The 14,799-nt window shown below is 44.8% G+C and overlaps 1 protein-coding gene across 1 annotated transcript; it reads right to left on the bottom strand.

The window, feature by feature from the left end:
• Positions 1-4,867: 4,867 nt before the first annotated feature.
• Positions 4,868-8,385, bottom strand: CLDN23 (claudin 23). The gene has a single exon (XM_058525127.1). The coding sequence runs from the start codon at positions 8,037-8,039 to the stop codon at positions 7,158-7,160; it is 882 nt and encodes a 293-aa protein (XP_058381110.1). The 5' UTR covers positions 8,040-8,385; the 3' UTR covers positions 4,868-7,157.
• Positions 8,386-14,799: the final 6,414 nt, after the last annotated feature.

Below are 14,799 nucleotides of genomic sequence, written 5' to 3'. Positions count from 1 at the left end.
TTTTTAAATTGGAGGAGGTTATCTGGTTTTGTGAGTGTTCAAAAACTGACTATTTATAGGGTCAGATTTCAATACAGTTTCCGTGTAATTTAGGTTATTATTCATCCAGAGAAGCTTTCTAATCCCAGGGTGCCTGGCCCAGTACTAGTCAGAAGTTCTGGATTTGAATCTTGGCTCTGACACTAACTTTGAGCTCGTTAATCTCTATGAACCCGTTTCCCCATTTCTCAAAAAGGAATGATCTCTCTTTTTTTTTTTTTTTAATTTTATTTATTTATTTATTTTTCCCCAAAGCCCCAGCAGATAGCTGCATGTCGTAGTTGCACACCCCTCCAGTTGCTGCACGTGGGACGCGGCCTCACTTTTAGGGTAAAGGTCAAGTTTCTTTAGTGTAGTAAATGTTCAAGTGTTCCTTACCACTTCCTCTCTGATACATTTTAGTGCAAAATTAGTTCTCACTTCTGCTGAAAATTTATAAAACAGTGTTTTTCTTATGCTCTCATTTGAGTCTAAAACTCAGGACAGGTGAATGTACTTTACAGATGTAGACACTCAGGCAAATAAATGATTTGTCTATGACTTCTCTGAAGGAAAGTGGGTGGATACTGTGGGCAGCAACATACAGAGTTACAGGTATGCACCAGGATTCATCTCCACTAGCTCTTGCCTGCTGGGGAAACATGCAGATGCAACTTAGGTCCTGAAGCCCCTTTGACTGCTAATAACTCTGCTTGTCTTCCTGGATCACCACTTTATTCACACCTACGTAAGGAATCAAGGGCACTGAATCTGTGATGGGAGATGGGTAACACAGCAGAAGTTCGATAGTAGCAATCTTAGGCAAATCACTTAATCATGAAACTGTTTTCCCATTGATAAAAATGGAATTAACAGAACCCACATCAGGCCAATTGGGTACTGAATGAAAATACAAAAATGCCTGTATATTGCTAAGCATAGCACCTGAGACTGATAACATGAGTCCAAATTATAATAAACACAACTTGCCAGACTTTTCTTGCTTGGATCTTTTCTAGACTATTCATATTTAGTTTCTTGCAGAATGAGCCTGTAGGCTGCCAAGCATAAAGAGAAGTCCTAGGCTTGTTACTGTGGGTATAGTTCATAAAATCAACTGTGCTTTGCAATCACATATAAAAATTCCCGAGTACAGATCAGCTTGACCTGAAAAACAAATGCTGGGGGCTCTGCCTTTCCTGAGGCTGGGAGACACATAAGAATCATTAAATTGCCTCAGAGGATCAGCTATATTTGAGAGAAACCATTTCAGCACCACAGTACCCCAGACCCCTCTCAGGCACAGGGTGAGTCTTAGGTTTCTCTCGCTGCCTCTCCTGAGAGCCATCCTCACTGCCAGGTTTGCCCTTGGCAAGCCTCTGCCTCTATCTGTGCAAAAGTGCATAACAATGGCACAAAAGAATCCAGCTCAAAAGCATGTGCAAATGATGTACGACAGTATTACCGCTTTCTCGCGTCACGCTTAAGCCACCGCCGTTGCCTCCTCGAGATCTTAAGCCTCCACCACACTTCCTGAACGTGTATTCTGTCTCATTCAGTCTACTTCCCAGGCTCTCTGCTGTCAAATTACTCTCAGCCCCACCCTTCTACCCAGCCAGCCCCATTTCCTGTTTGGGAAACAACAAACCCCTTCTCCCCAGCCCCCACCCCTGGCTTAAATAATCTTTAATCTTGTTCTCTTATGAATGTATGCCTAAGTATTATCCCACCTGAATCTACTTTAATATCCTGTTATGCTTTCCCTATTCAAAAATTTACAAAACACTTCTGAATGTCCTTGTCACCAGAAAGACTTAATTTTATAAATAGATACTTGATTTTTTTTTTTTTTTTTGCTGAGGAGGATTCACCCTGAGCTAACGTCTGTTACCAGTCTTCCTTTTTTCTTTTTTTTTTGCTTGAGGAAGATTAGCCCTGAGCTAATATCTGTGCCAGTCTTCTTCTATTTTATATGTGGGTTGCTGCCATAGCATGGCTGACGAGTGGTGTAGGTCCACGCCGAGGGTTCTGAACCCGGGCTGCTGAAGCGGAGCTCGCTGAACTCAATCACTATGCCACAGGGCCAGCCCCAAGATTTTAGACTTAACAATTCCGAACCATGCCTATCCCCTAAATTGATTTTAATATGTCAATTTCATAACCTTATCTGTTTGGAGCAATGTCTTGTTATCAACTATAAAAGCCTTCTATTGTGATAATTTCTATATTAGGTGTTAATTTCTTACCTAATTTCTGTCCACCTAATAGATGGAGCCGTAAGCCTAGAGCAGATATAAAATTTGAATTTCCTTATAGAAACTCCACTTCTGTTACCTGGTGAGAGGTTTGAGTTTTCTTCTGGAAGAATAATGAGCTTTGGAAAAGTTAATTGGTTCATGTGTTAGGCTCAAAGAGCCCGACGTTTTGTGTCTATTGCTAGCAATGAAGAATTAAATAAAGCACTTTATACTTATTCTCTTTGGGAAACAAACAAGAGAGGGGTCATGGATGATGGGAAGGATGTAACAAGTTCCTACCATTTCAACTGCTGGGAGGCTCATGAAATTCAGAGAAATCTAGAACTAAACATGGAGTTTGTTGAGATCAGACCAGTTACTAATTTTATGGGTCAATCAGCTTCCCCAGCCTTCACTGTTCAAATTTCAGGTCTCTCCTCTCAGCCTCATCTAATTCTTAACCTTGACTCTCAGAATGTTACATTGAGAAAGGCCCTCTGACAACATCTAATCCAGTCCTCCCAGTTTTATGGCTGAGGAGACTGAAGTCCAGTAAGGGCAGAGCTTAAGGTAGTAGGAGGTGTATTTCACCCAAGTTCTGGAAAAATGGCAGTGACTAGTTTCCTGAAGCTCTGTGGTGAGTGGCAGCTCTTGGGGAGGCACTGACTTGAACAGCAACCATGGGGGTGGAGGGTGGGGGAGTGGCAGGGGCATTGGCCACACGCTTGGCAAAGGTTCTTGGTACCTGTGAACGCACCTACCTTGTAGGGTTGTCATGCTGGCTACAAGTGAGGCCGCTTGCTCTCCTCCCTGTGCGAGTCTGTGTATAATTTGGACCAGCCAGTTAGACAAGAGTGTGGTAGAGAGGTGCTTAAATCACCTTAAGCCGTTCTCTCCACATGCCTTCACTGGAGAATCAAGCCCCCTAGACTACACAGTCTCCCCCACCCTCCCCCACCGGAGCCTTGTCTCTATTTCCCTTGATTTGAACAAATTAAACCTTGTTTTCCTGTGTTCAGTCCAGCTTAATGAAGCTTTGCTGGAGGAGGTCATTTTCTTGTGTGCAGTGAGGAGAGAGTGGAATGTGGCTGGAGGTTGTTGGGAGGACTGGGTGAGAATTACACACGATTTTTTTTTTTTTTTGTGAGGAAGATCAGCCCTGTGCTAACATCTGCCAATCCTCCTCTTTTTTTGCTGAGGAAGACTGACCCTGGGCTAACATCTATGTCCATCTTCCTCCACTTTATGTGGGATGCCGCCACGGCATGGCTTGACAAGCAGTGCGTCGGCGCGCGCCCGGGACCTGAACCGGCGAACCCCGGGCCGCCACAGCGGAGCGCGCGCACTTAACTGCTTGTGCCAGCGGCTGGCCCCCACACAAGTTTTTATTTGAAGTAACAACTGAGTCCATATTTTCCTCCCTTCCTGCACAGGGAGAAAGATCTCATCCATAGTGTCTTGAGAATAGAGGAGACATCAGTTGTGCTTGGCTAGTCGTTGTAAGCAAATCAATTCGATTCACAAACTTGATCCTGTGGCCTATTCCTCACCATCGTCAGTGTGCCTCCACCCCTGAGTTTCGGGCCAGTGACCTCAGGCCACAAATTACTTTCTGTGTACATGACAAGTTGTGTGTAAGGTGAGGAATGACTTGGGTACAGAAACAGCCTTTAGAGGTAACTTATTAAATTGCTAACAGGCACTGTTAGCACCTATTCCAGGACTATAAAAATAAACAGAAACCATCCATGCCCTTACCTTCAATTTAGAGGTCAAATGAGAAAGTACTCCAAGAAAATTAGACACATTTCAAGACACATTTGAGCATTTAAAGGATATGTTCAAATATGATTCCTCTAAGCTGATGGGGGAAAGGATTAGTTTAGGGTACACATGTGGGAGAAAGTAATGAGGATGAAAACACAGGCCTTGGCCACATCATGAGGGGAATTGAAACTAAGAGTAGATGGTACATAAGGAAGATCCTGAGGGTTTTGCGGAGATGAATGGCAGCCCTTCATTTTAGGAAGGTCAGAGTGAAGATGCAGCATGGATATGGGGGGAGAGATCCTGGTTACTAACCTTTTCCAGCACTCTGGGGATGAGATGGGGCTCTGAGGTTCTAATTTCTTTCTCTGCCTGTGGCATCTTGGGGCTGTCTATACACTGACAGAATAGAATGCTCCTCACCAGCTATTCATATATCAAATTGTTTATATTTGATTCTGAAAATATCCTATAAGACAGATTGACTTTGTATCAGACTCTATTCCCTCCTGAAGAAGCTATTAGCCTGATAAAGCGTAGGTGACAAGATTTCCCCAGCCTCACTCAACTGTACCATCAGCTTCTTCCTGTCCGTACTATCTGTTCTAGAGTGAAGTTGAAACAAAACATGCTGGTACCAAGATGCTATGCCCAACTGTTTTCTCTAATATTTCTCTAGCGGGAACTTGGAGTTGGCTGTTCTCTCTGCTTGGAATGCTCCCCTCTCCCTTCTTTCAGTTCTCTGCTTGAGTATCACCTCCTTCCTGATCACCTTTCCTAAAATATCACCCCTTTTCCTCCAGCCTGTGACCCTGGTTGCTTGAGGCAAGGCAGCAGTGCTGTTTCACATTGGCGTCCACTGTGCTTGCTTGGTTAGTATCAAGTTCAGGATAAGTTCTCGCCCACAACAGCTAGTCCTGAGGCTCCGGCCTCCTCCAGCATCTTGAGTTTCAAGACCATTGTCAGTTTGTGCTGCTGTCAGAGAACAACTCTCAAGCCAAGAACAAATCTCGGCCTGATGCAGGAGTTTCTTTCCAGGCCATCTCGCATACTATTACAGCAAAAAGAAGTTTGTATTTTTTAAAGGGAATTTTGGGTTTATTTCTGTTGATAGGGCAACAAAATCTTAGTCACCAGAGAGGAAGTGTTTTGAATATAAGCCAGTGGAGAATAATTGAGGAGAAGTAAAAGTGAAACTATACAAAACATCGATTTTGTTTTTCTTAAGGCTTCCCCAGAAATATTTGGAATTATGATGCAGGCAAGATTCAGTCGATTCGGTACCTGCCAGAATCCCAATAGCTTTATGTTGTCTGCTAGGTGCTGACTTCCCAGGCCCCTAATCTCTGCCTTTTGAAGTGTTAGCTGAAAAAAGCAGCATTGCCTTTTCTCCATCTGGTCCTGTTCCCTAGAGCAAGTCCCCTAACTCATTTAGGCGGCAGACTCTCAAAGGTGTGATTATCTGCTGCCAGTTGGGACTGAAATTTGCGTGAGGCATAGTCTCAAGGAAAACCTTGCAGCCCCCAAGTGGGGGCCATGAACCTTCAGCATTGGCATCTTCTCCCGGGAGCTAGTTAGGGAATCAGTTTCAGACCTCACTCCAGACCTACTGAATCAGAATTTGCATTTGAAAGAGATCCCCACCTGATACGATGGCACATTCAAGTTTGGCTGCAAAACGATAGACACAGGTGATTCCAGTACAAAATTGTAAGGGAAGTGAATCTACATTGTCCGTTCCACTGCTAACCAGCAGCTTGTGCTGTTTAGTTTTACTACAGCTCTCTGTTATCAGCGCTTACTGAACTGAACATCCCTACCTCTGAATTGGCTACCAGCAGCAGGTTTTAAAGATGAGATTCAGTTCCTGTAAAGGCACATTTAAATCAACCACCTGGAATTAAAGCCTCCCACTCATGGAACTCATAGCTGCCTACTTGTGACTTTAGGCTCCACTGTTACAAGAGGAAAAGATTTCTAGTCCTACCTCGTGTGGAAACTGGTGCTTCTAGTTTTCTCAACAATAGACTTGGCTTTGTACGGAAAACAGCAGGAACCTGAAAATAAAGCACTCAGGGATTTAAGTGGGGCCTGTTGGCTTCTTTTAGTAATCTTATGCTAAGAGGTGCAAAGATTTGAGTGCTAGATTTCAGAAACAGTACTGAGGCAGCCAGGAAATTGTTAGTAATGAATGCTTAAACTCCCAAAGGTTGTAAGGGAGACAAAAAAGCTTTTGTAGGTAAACTGAAACTCTTGTTTTCAAATTTTATTTATAAATAAGAGATATATACACCTGTACATTAACCTAATATAATGAACAGGTCCCATTTTGTACCAAATATTTAATCTATAGTCCCTCTGTCCTGGGTGAGGTAGCCAAGGAATAGCACAGGAAAGCGTTAGTGCCTTCATTCTCCTTCTGGCTTCTAGAAGAGAAACTCTGGAGTGACCTCAAGAGTCACTTTCACACCAAAAAGAAGTGATAAAAAAGATAAATCCTATTTATACATGGAGAAACGTAAATATGAGTTAATCAGGTTCTTTTCTTCCATAAAAGCCACTAAGGCTGCTGGTATTTGCATGGCTCTAGTTTAAATGCCTCATTCAAACATGGCCAGAAATATATTTGTCTCTTGAGAGTGTGCATGAAAATGAATTATTCAGCAGAAAAAAATTAATGCTTAATTGCATGGATGCTTGATGGTTCATGGGCATCTCAGAGTATTGTTGTTTCAAGGTGTTAAATCATTTTTGAGTTTCTATTTGCTGATTTTGACTTTTTGGTGTTATTGTCCCTGGTTAACACGATGCAAAAGTCACCCTTTCTATAGCTCCTTCAGCTAAAAGTATGAAAAGCTTATCACTCCTTAAGAGGACCCTGGTTCCTCCGGAGAGGAAAGCTAAATTCTATGTAAAGAAAACCAAACCCAACCTGAACTAACCGTCCAAGGAGCCTAGTCTGGCCACAGGAAAGGAAGATCCCTCTCCAAACAAGTTACAGGAACGCGTCTGGGGCTGTGACTCCGAGCCAGGTGTGTCCAGCGGCCAGGTAACAGACAAGTTCAAGGTAGGGCCGTGGTGGGGCGAGTCCTCCGTCCAGACAGAGCCCGGCCAGAGCAGGCTGCGGGGCGCCGTCTACAGGTCGCAGTCGCAGGGCAGCGGGCTGTGGCAGGACTGCGTGCTGCGCGAGGAGGCTTCCCGGGAGTCGGCCTCCTTCTCCCCGTCGAGCACGTCCACCTCGGGGTCGCTGTAGGCCTTGGGCGGCGGCCGCGGCATGGGGAAGCCCACCTTGGACGTGCCGGCGGCGCCGAGCTCGACGGGCCGCGGCCGGTGCTGGCCCTCGCTGTAGTACTTGATGGCGGGCGCGAGCGCGGGCTCGGGCCAGTCGACGTACACGGTGCTGATGCTGCTGCGGCGCGCGCTGCCCGAGGGCGCCTTGCGGCGGCGGCGGCAGCGCTGTTCGCACCAGGGCGCGAAGCTGAGCGCCAGCGAGAAGCCGCCCAGCAGCAGCAGGCAGCTGCCCAGATAGCCCAGCACCAGGCTGTAGCTGACCTCCACCGTGACCGGGCTAGACGGGGCGGGCAGGATGGCGCGGTCTGCCAAGAAGTGGTTGTACCAGGAGACCGGGATGAGGCTGAAGAGACCCGCGGTGAAGAGCACCAAGCCGGAAAGGCCCGCCAGCGCGGCGCGCGGTTCGTCCTGCCAGCAGCGCACGCCGAGCGACGCAAGCAGCAGCCCCACGGCCGTGACGGCCAGCGACGTCACCATGAGCCCCCGCGCCACGAGCACTGGCTTGGCCGCGAAGTAGCCCCACTGGTCGGCCTGGCCGCATTCGCGCTCGCGGCTGCTCTGCTCGCGACACATGTCCCAAAGGCCCTGGTAGAGCACCACGTCCACCGGCTCGTAGAGGAAGCCCTTCACCAGCCGCCAGCCGGGCGTCAGCGTGCTGGTCAGGTTGAGCAGCAGCCCGCAGGGCGCAAACACCAAGCCCACCGTCATCACCACCGGCGTCCGCATCCCGGGGCGCCGCGCCGCGCCCCCTCCGGGCGGCGCACCTGCTGCCTCCTCCGCGGCCGCGGCCTCGCGATCGGGCCCTCGCGCGCCGGGAGAGCGCCCCGGGCTCCGGCCCCCCGCCGTCAGCAGGGCCGGGCTCCTGCGCCCTGCCCTCTCCCAGCCGCGCTTTGCCGCCCTGGGCCGCTCGCTCCTAGCTACCTCCTCGCGTCAGGCCGCTCCGCCCTCCCGCCGGCTCTAATCGAAACCAGCTCCCGGGCGGGTCTGGCCGAAACCGCGGGTCGAGGTGCGGGCGTCCAGGGGCCGCCGCCGGGGCCAAACCCGTCCCCGTGGGAGGGGCGAGCAGGAAGCGGCGCGGCCCCCTCGCGCGGCGAGCTCCCCGCTCCGGGCGGCGCTGACACCCCACCTGTGGCGAGGCTGCTCCCGGACCCTGCAAAGGTCGCCCCGCCCCCGGCTCCGGGGGCCCGGCCAGGGGGGCGGGGAAGGAAAGACGCGCCGCCGCCCAGACGGCCGCGCCGGGCTTCGGGTGCGCAGTTGACCTGCTTCTCGGTGGAGCTGGGTTGCTAAAGTTTTTCTCCCGTCCTGGCCCGTGGGCCCTGCAGATGCAGCCTCTCCTCCCTCCACGCCCAGCGGGGATGCGATGGCCCCTCGAAGTTTTAGGCTGTTGACTTGTGTCCACTCTCGGCCAAGTGGGCGGTGCCGCCGCTCCCCGAGCTGCCTGAGATGCGCTGGGCAGGTGTGCACGGAGGGTCCGCCTGGTCGAGAACCGTGTCCCAGAATGTTGCATTTGTTTAATAAACCTTGCTTAGTGTGCTTAATAAGGCTGCATACTCCGGACTAAGTTTCGCTCGAAAGAATCAAAGAATCAAAGCCAGTTGCAGAGGACTTTATTTTATTTTTTTCAGCCTTGTGACATGTTGAAGCGGACAAAAAAAGAGAGGGTGTTACCGGGCGTCCTGTCTAGCACGCTTTTCAGGCTTATCTAACTGTACAGGGTCTTGCGGCTTTCACTGTCTTTGAGCTATTTTACAACTCTGTAAGTTGTAGAAAACCTAGTATGGCAAATGATTTTTGTCCATAGAAATGCAAATGAGTTTGTGTCAGTAGAATGTAAATGATTTTTGCTTAATGGGTACTGACCAGTTGGCATTCATTTGTAAGTTCATTTTAGCATGCCTGTTTGCCTATGTATTTATGTGCTTTGCATTCTCCTTTGAATCGGTTGTAACATCATACTGGTTCCCTTATTGATGAGTTAAATAAAATCTTTGACGTGTTCATTTCATATTCGTGAGATGACTTCACATTTTTCTAAAAATTATCCTTTAACAACATTTTTCTCATTTTCCATATTTCTTACAATGGAAGTGTTTTATCTTTATAATTGGTAAAAAAAAAAACTCTAAAAATCAAAGTTAATAAAATATTGGTTTGAAATAATTTTGAGCATTCTAGAGTGGACAATACCAGGAATAGGAATCACTACCTTCATTTCTTGAGAATTTTTCAATTTTTAAAAAATTGTGGTAAAATACACAATAGCATAGAATTTACCATCTTTATCATTTTTAAGTGTACAGTCCATTGGCTGTAAATTAAATACCATCACTATTATCCATTGCCAAAACTTTTTCATCTTCCCAAACTGAAACTATACCCATTTATCAATAACTCCCCATTCTTGCTCCCCGCCCCCAATCCCCATCCCATCCCCTGGCAACTACCATTCTACTTTCTGTGTCAATGAATTTGAGTATTCTAGATATTTCATGTAAGTGGAGTCATACAGTATTTATTACTGGCTTCTTTGACTTAGCATAATGTCCTCAAGGTTCATCCATTTGTAGTATGTATCAGAATTTCCTTCCTTTTTAAGGCTGAATAATACTCCATTGTATGGATATACCACATTTTGTTTATCCATTCATCCTTTGATGCACGGACTTCGGTTGCCTCCACCTTTTGGCTACAGCAGATAATCCTGCTAGGAACAAGGGTGTACTGACATCTCTTGGAGTCCCTGCTTTCAATTCTCTGGAAGTAGAATTGCTGGATCATATGGTAATTCTATTTTTAATTTTTTCAAGAAATGCCATACTGTGTTCCATAGCCCAGTAACAATACCTGTAAGAATATTGCCCCAGGCTTGATTAGTAAATTACCCTGTGTTTAGAGGCTGCCTCAGAGGATTCCATCTCTCCTGACCCAGCTCAAAGGTTAGCTAATCCTTATGCTAGAATATGGCCTCCAGTGAACTTTCCTGACAGGGGCTGTTGGAGTATCTAAATGGACAGACACCTGGGACTTCATCAAATTTACAGAACAGGCTGAAAGACTGTTTTTGCACCTGCTTACTAATAAATAGATGAATGCATTGTGAAATTTGGTCTAAGACTTTCTCTGAGACTGAATATTGGAAGCTACTGATGTATTTTTTAATTTTTAAAAATGAGGTATAAGTGACATACAATAAACTGTACATCAGTGAGGTATAATTGACACATGACACACTGCACATACTAAATTTGCTAAGTTTTGACATGTGTACGTCTGTGAAATCATCTCCATAATCAAGATAATACACATATCCATCACCCACAGAAGTTTCCTTCTGTCTTTGATAATGTCCTCTCCTCTCTCCCAGCACCCCTGTCCCCAGGCAACCGCTGATCTGCTTTCTGTCAGTACAGATTAGCTTGTAATTTCTAGAATTTTATATAAATGGAGTCACACGATATAGATAGCATATAAGAAAACATCATCAATATGTCTCCCATGACCTGGAAACGCCCCAATGTGTCTGAAATAAGGATCTCTTGGGGTGATCAGTTTGGGAAAGTACAGGTTCCTCCTGAATGGGACTCCCCCGGGGAATGGCGTGGGACTTTGTGTGTTTACAAGCCCCCAGGGGATGCTTAGGTTTAGGGGAAGTATGGGACACAAAGCCAGTGTGGCCAAAAAAATTGAAATTCCCATCAGCTTTGAGAGGACACTTCTGCTTTTGAATGCACTTTATAGTTTGTTTCTACCTTAAAACCTAAATTATTGTTTAGCACAGCAGAGAGACTTCATAAAGATGTCATGGGATCTGAGTTCTCTTCCAAAAATAGTTTCCTTCTCACTTAGATTCCTATGTAGAGTGAATGAAGCCCAAGTATTATTTCCCTGTGAGGAGGACAGGAATCCTGTATGTTCTGCCTCCGAAATCTCTCCCAGCCTTCCACTTCTTCTCTCCAACAGCCTCTGCCTAAGCCCAAACCTTCTCCCATCTTTCTTTTTAAATGACTCCTAACTGGTTTCCTATACCCAGGCTTTCTCTCTCCCTTTCTCTTACCCACACAGGCCCTCAGGGCTGATGTTGTAAAATTGAAATCAATTTTGTGCCTGCGTTAATCCTTTACAAGACCTTCTCCAGTCCAGCCCAGCCACGCACTCCTGCCTATCTCCCTCTGCCCCCCCCCATCCTATAACACAGAAAACTGGATTTTTTCTCACTTTTTCAAAGTTTGGGCCTCCCTTTTCCCTCCAGACCTTTGCATGTGCTGTTTTCTTTTCCTAGTGTCCTGGCTGCCGCTTCCCAACCCTAATGCATCCTTCAGATCTTTGCTTAAATGTCATTTTCTCTGGGAGCGTTTCACAATTCCCTAGATTAAGTTAACTTCCATACACTCCCTCTTCTGTCATAGCACTTGCCACCATTCCTTATTACTTGAATCATCTAGTTGTCTAGCTCATCTGTAAATTCTCTGCATCAGATACCGTGTTCATCTTGTTCTGTTCCGCCCTGAAATCCATCTTGTTCTGTTCCGCCCTGAAATCCATCTTGGCCCACAGTAGCCACTCAACAAATCAATTTTCTCTCTTTCTGCTCTGTATTCTTCCACCTAGTATCCACAGAATTCTCTTACAGATGACTACCTGGCCAAAATAGATTGTTAATGCATCTCAGTAAACAAATTTGTTTGTTTGTTGTTTGAATGTTTGCTTGTCCTCAGTATAGGAAACAATGAGATATAGGATAGCTCCAAACATTTATGACAAAGAACGTAGCCTTGTGGGAGTAACTTTCTGTGGTGATAAGAGAGAGATGATTGCGCTAAATACAGCACCTGATTATAGACCTGGGCTCTTTGTTGCATGGGCCTCCGGGTTCAGAGTTCATCTTCAGAGTTCATCGTAAGGCTGAGTGGGAAACAAAGCATGAATCATAGTGTGGCAGGAATGAATTATTGCTGAGATTAGTACGTGTCCGTGTAAGCCGATCCCCAGCCCTGTAATGGCTTTCTTTTCTGAAAAGGGGCCCTGTGGTAAGGCAAGAATCTGTTTACAGTGCCCCAGGTTTCCAGATGAATAGCAGGCTCCCAGTGACTAATTCTAAAGGGGCTAATGCTGGAGCCCCTGTTAGCCTGCACAGACTGGGGCTCAGATACCTCCCAGTACGAAATTCCAATCTTCTGCAGCGACTTGATCTTGGAAGTCACACTACAAACTTTGGCCAGCAAAGAGGGGCCCACTACATCAGTGTGCTGTTATGAGGCGTCCTCAGAGGCCTAGATCAGGTCTTCATATTTTACTCTCTCCACAGAATAAGACCCTAAACACTGTCACTGGTCTTCCAATGGCAAATCCAGTTAAGCAGGTTATAGAATAAAAATCAAACTGTGTGGGCCGGCCCCGTGGCTTAGCAGTTAAGTGCGCGCGCTCCGCTGCTGGCGGCCCGGGTTTGGATCCCAGGCACGCACCGACACACCACTTCTCCGGCCATGCTGAGGCTGCGTCCCACATACAGCAACTAGAAGGATGTGCAACTATGACATACAACTATCTACTGGGGCTTTGGGGGAAAAAAATAAAAAAATAAAATAATAAAATAAACTATGAAAAAATGTTAAACTATTATCATTCTCTATTTCAAAATAGCATTAAAACAGCCTGAATTAAACTAAGCCCCTTCCCCATGGCATTCGTTTTCCTTGTTGGCATATAGCCTGACAGCTGTTTTTCTAGCCTTGCGTGCCTAATATTGTAGAAAATAAATAAACAACTTTTGACATCCAATTTAAAGTAGCCCCCGGTTAGCTCAATATGACAAAACCCTAATTTATTTTCTTTACAGAACTTACCGCTATTAAATGTTTTCTTATTAATTACGTATTGATCTATTTATAGTCTGTTTTCTCCCCCTGCATTTTAAGTTCCAAAGGCTAGGGACCTTGCTGGTCTTGTTTGTGCCTAGCTCATAGTAGGTACTCAATAAATATTTGTTAAATAAATGACAGAAGTTTTGTAAAATTCCTACACAGTAACACAAAAGGAAGACCTAGCAGACATCATTTTTTAAAAAATCCTAGTAACAAACACGTAACATAAAACTTACCATCTTAATTATTTTTCAGTATACAGTTCAGTAGTGTTAAGGGCATTTGCAGTGTTGTGCAACCAATTTCCAGAACTCTTTTCATCTTGCAAAATTGAAACTTTATACCTATTAAAACAATTCTTCATTCTCTCCTCCTCCCAGCCCCTGACAACCACCATTCTACTCTGTCTCTATGAATTTGACTTCTTTATGCAACTTACATAAGTGGAATTATACAATATTTTTTTTTTCACTGACTTATTTCTCTTAGCATAATGTCCTCAAGGTTCATCCATGTTGTAGTATGTGTCAGGATTAGCTCCCTTTTTGAGGTTGAGTAATATTCCAATGTATGTGTATACCACATTTTGTTTATTCAGTCATCCCTTGATGGACACTGGGTTGCTTCCACTTTCTGCTATTGTGAATAATGCTGCTATGATAGTACATCATTTTTAGTTTATTCTGTTTCATTTCTCTGTGGTGATTGGCCATCTAAAGCAAGAATCAATTTGCCATCCCTCTCATACATATCAGAAGGTATCATTTGATATCATGCCACTTGAAAAAAAACTTGCTTCAGTTTTATCTTCTAGAGACTCCATTCCCATCTTGGCTTAGCATCATGCCTGCCTCCTGTAAAGGTGGGAATGCGTGGTGGGGGTGGAGATAAATATTTAAGGTTGGGAAGGTTTTCAAAGATAGCAGTTATAGAGGAAAAGTTTGATAGACTTTACTATATGGAAAGTTGACATTTTTTATTTCAGAATGCCTCAGACAAAATTAGAACAAATCCTTTTAGTTTATGTGGCAGAAAAGAGGTTAATATTTCATATCTATCTGGAAAATCAGTAAGAACACTTAATATCACAGTGAAAAATGGGCAAAGAAAATGCATAATCACAGAAGAAAATAAATATCTAATTATCATATTCAAAAGTGATCAATTAAATGACCCTTTTATTCACATAAATGCAAAACAAAACAAGGAGAAACCGTTTTTCTCTTCTTAAGCTGGAAAATTTAAGGGGAAAGATGCTACCCGATTTTGGCTAGATTTGGGTAAAAAGTCACTATGGAGTGTATTTATTTCAGAGGTGATGTTGCAATTTGTTTTTAAAAGTCTTAAATATGTGCCTTCCCTTTGATCTCTCAATTAACCTTCCAGGTATTTGCTCCAAGGAAATAAACAGATCGTGGAAAGATTTAGCTATAAGGATATTCACTGTAGTGCCCTTTATAATAAGCAGATTATAAAATAGTACTGCAGTATAAAACGAATTAGGTTAAAAAAAAAGAATATATGTGTATAGAAAAATACTGGAAGGAAATATACCAAAATGTTAGCTGTTCTTGGAGTGATGGGATCTACAATTGATTTTTATTTTCTTGGAGCTTTTATAAATT

The sequence above is a fragment of the Diceros bicornis genome, chromosome 29 (genome assembly GCF_020826845.1).
Source record: "Diceros bicornis minor isolate mBicDic1 chromosome 29, mDicBic1.mat.cur, whole genome shotgun sequence".
Lineage (NCBI taxonomy): Eukaryota > Metazoa > Chordata > Mammalia > Perissodactyla > Rhinocerotidae > Diceros > Diceros bicornis.
The sequence above is the reverse complement of the archived record's forward strand: the minus strand, read 5'-3'. Positions and strand labels throughout refer to the sequence as shown.

Excerpts from the sequence above, each read along its gene's own strand:
- CLDN23 (XM_058525127.1), bottom strand. The coding sequence starts at position 8,039 with ATGCGGACGCCGGTGGTGATGACGGTGGGCTTGGTGTTTGCGCCCTGC.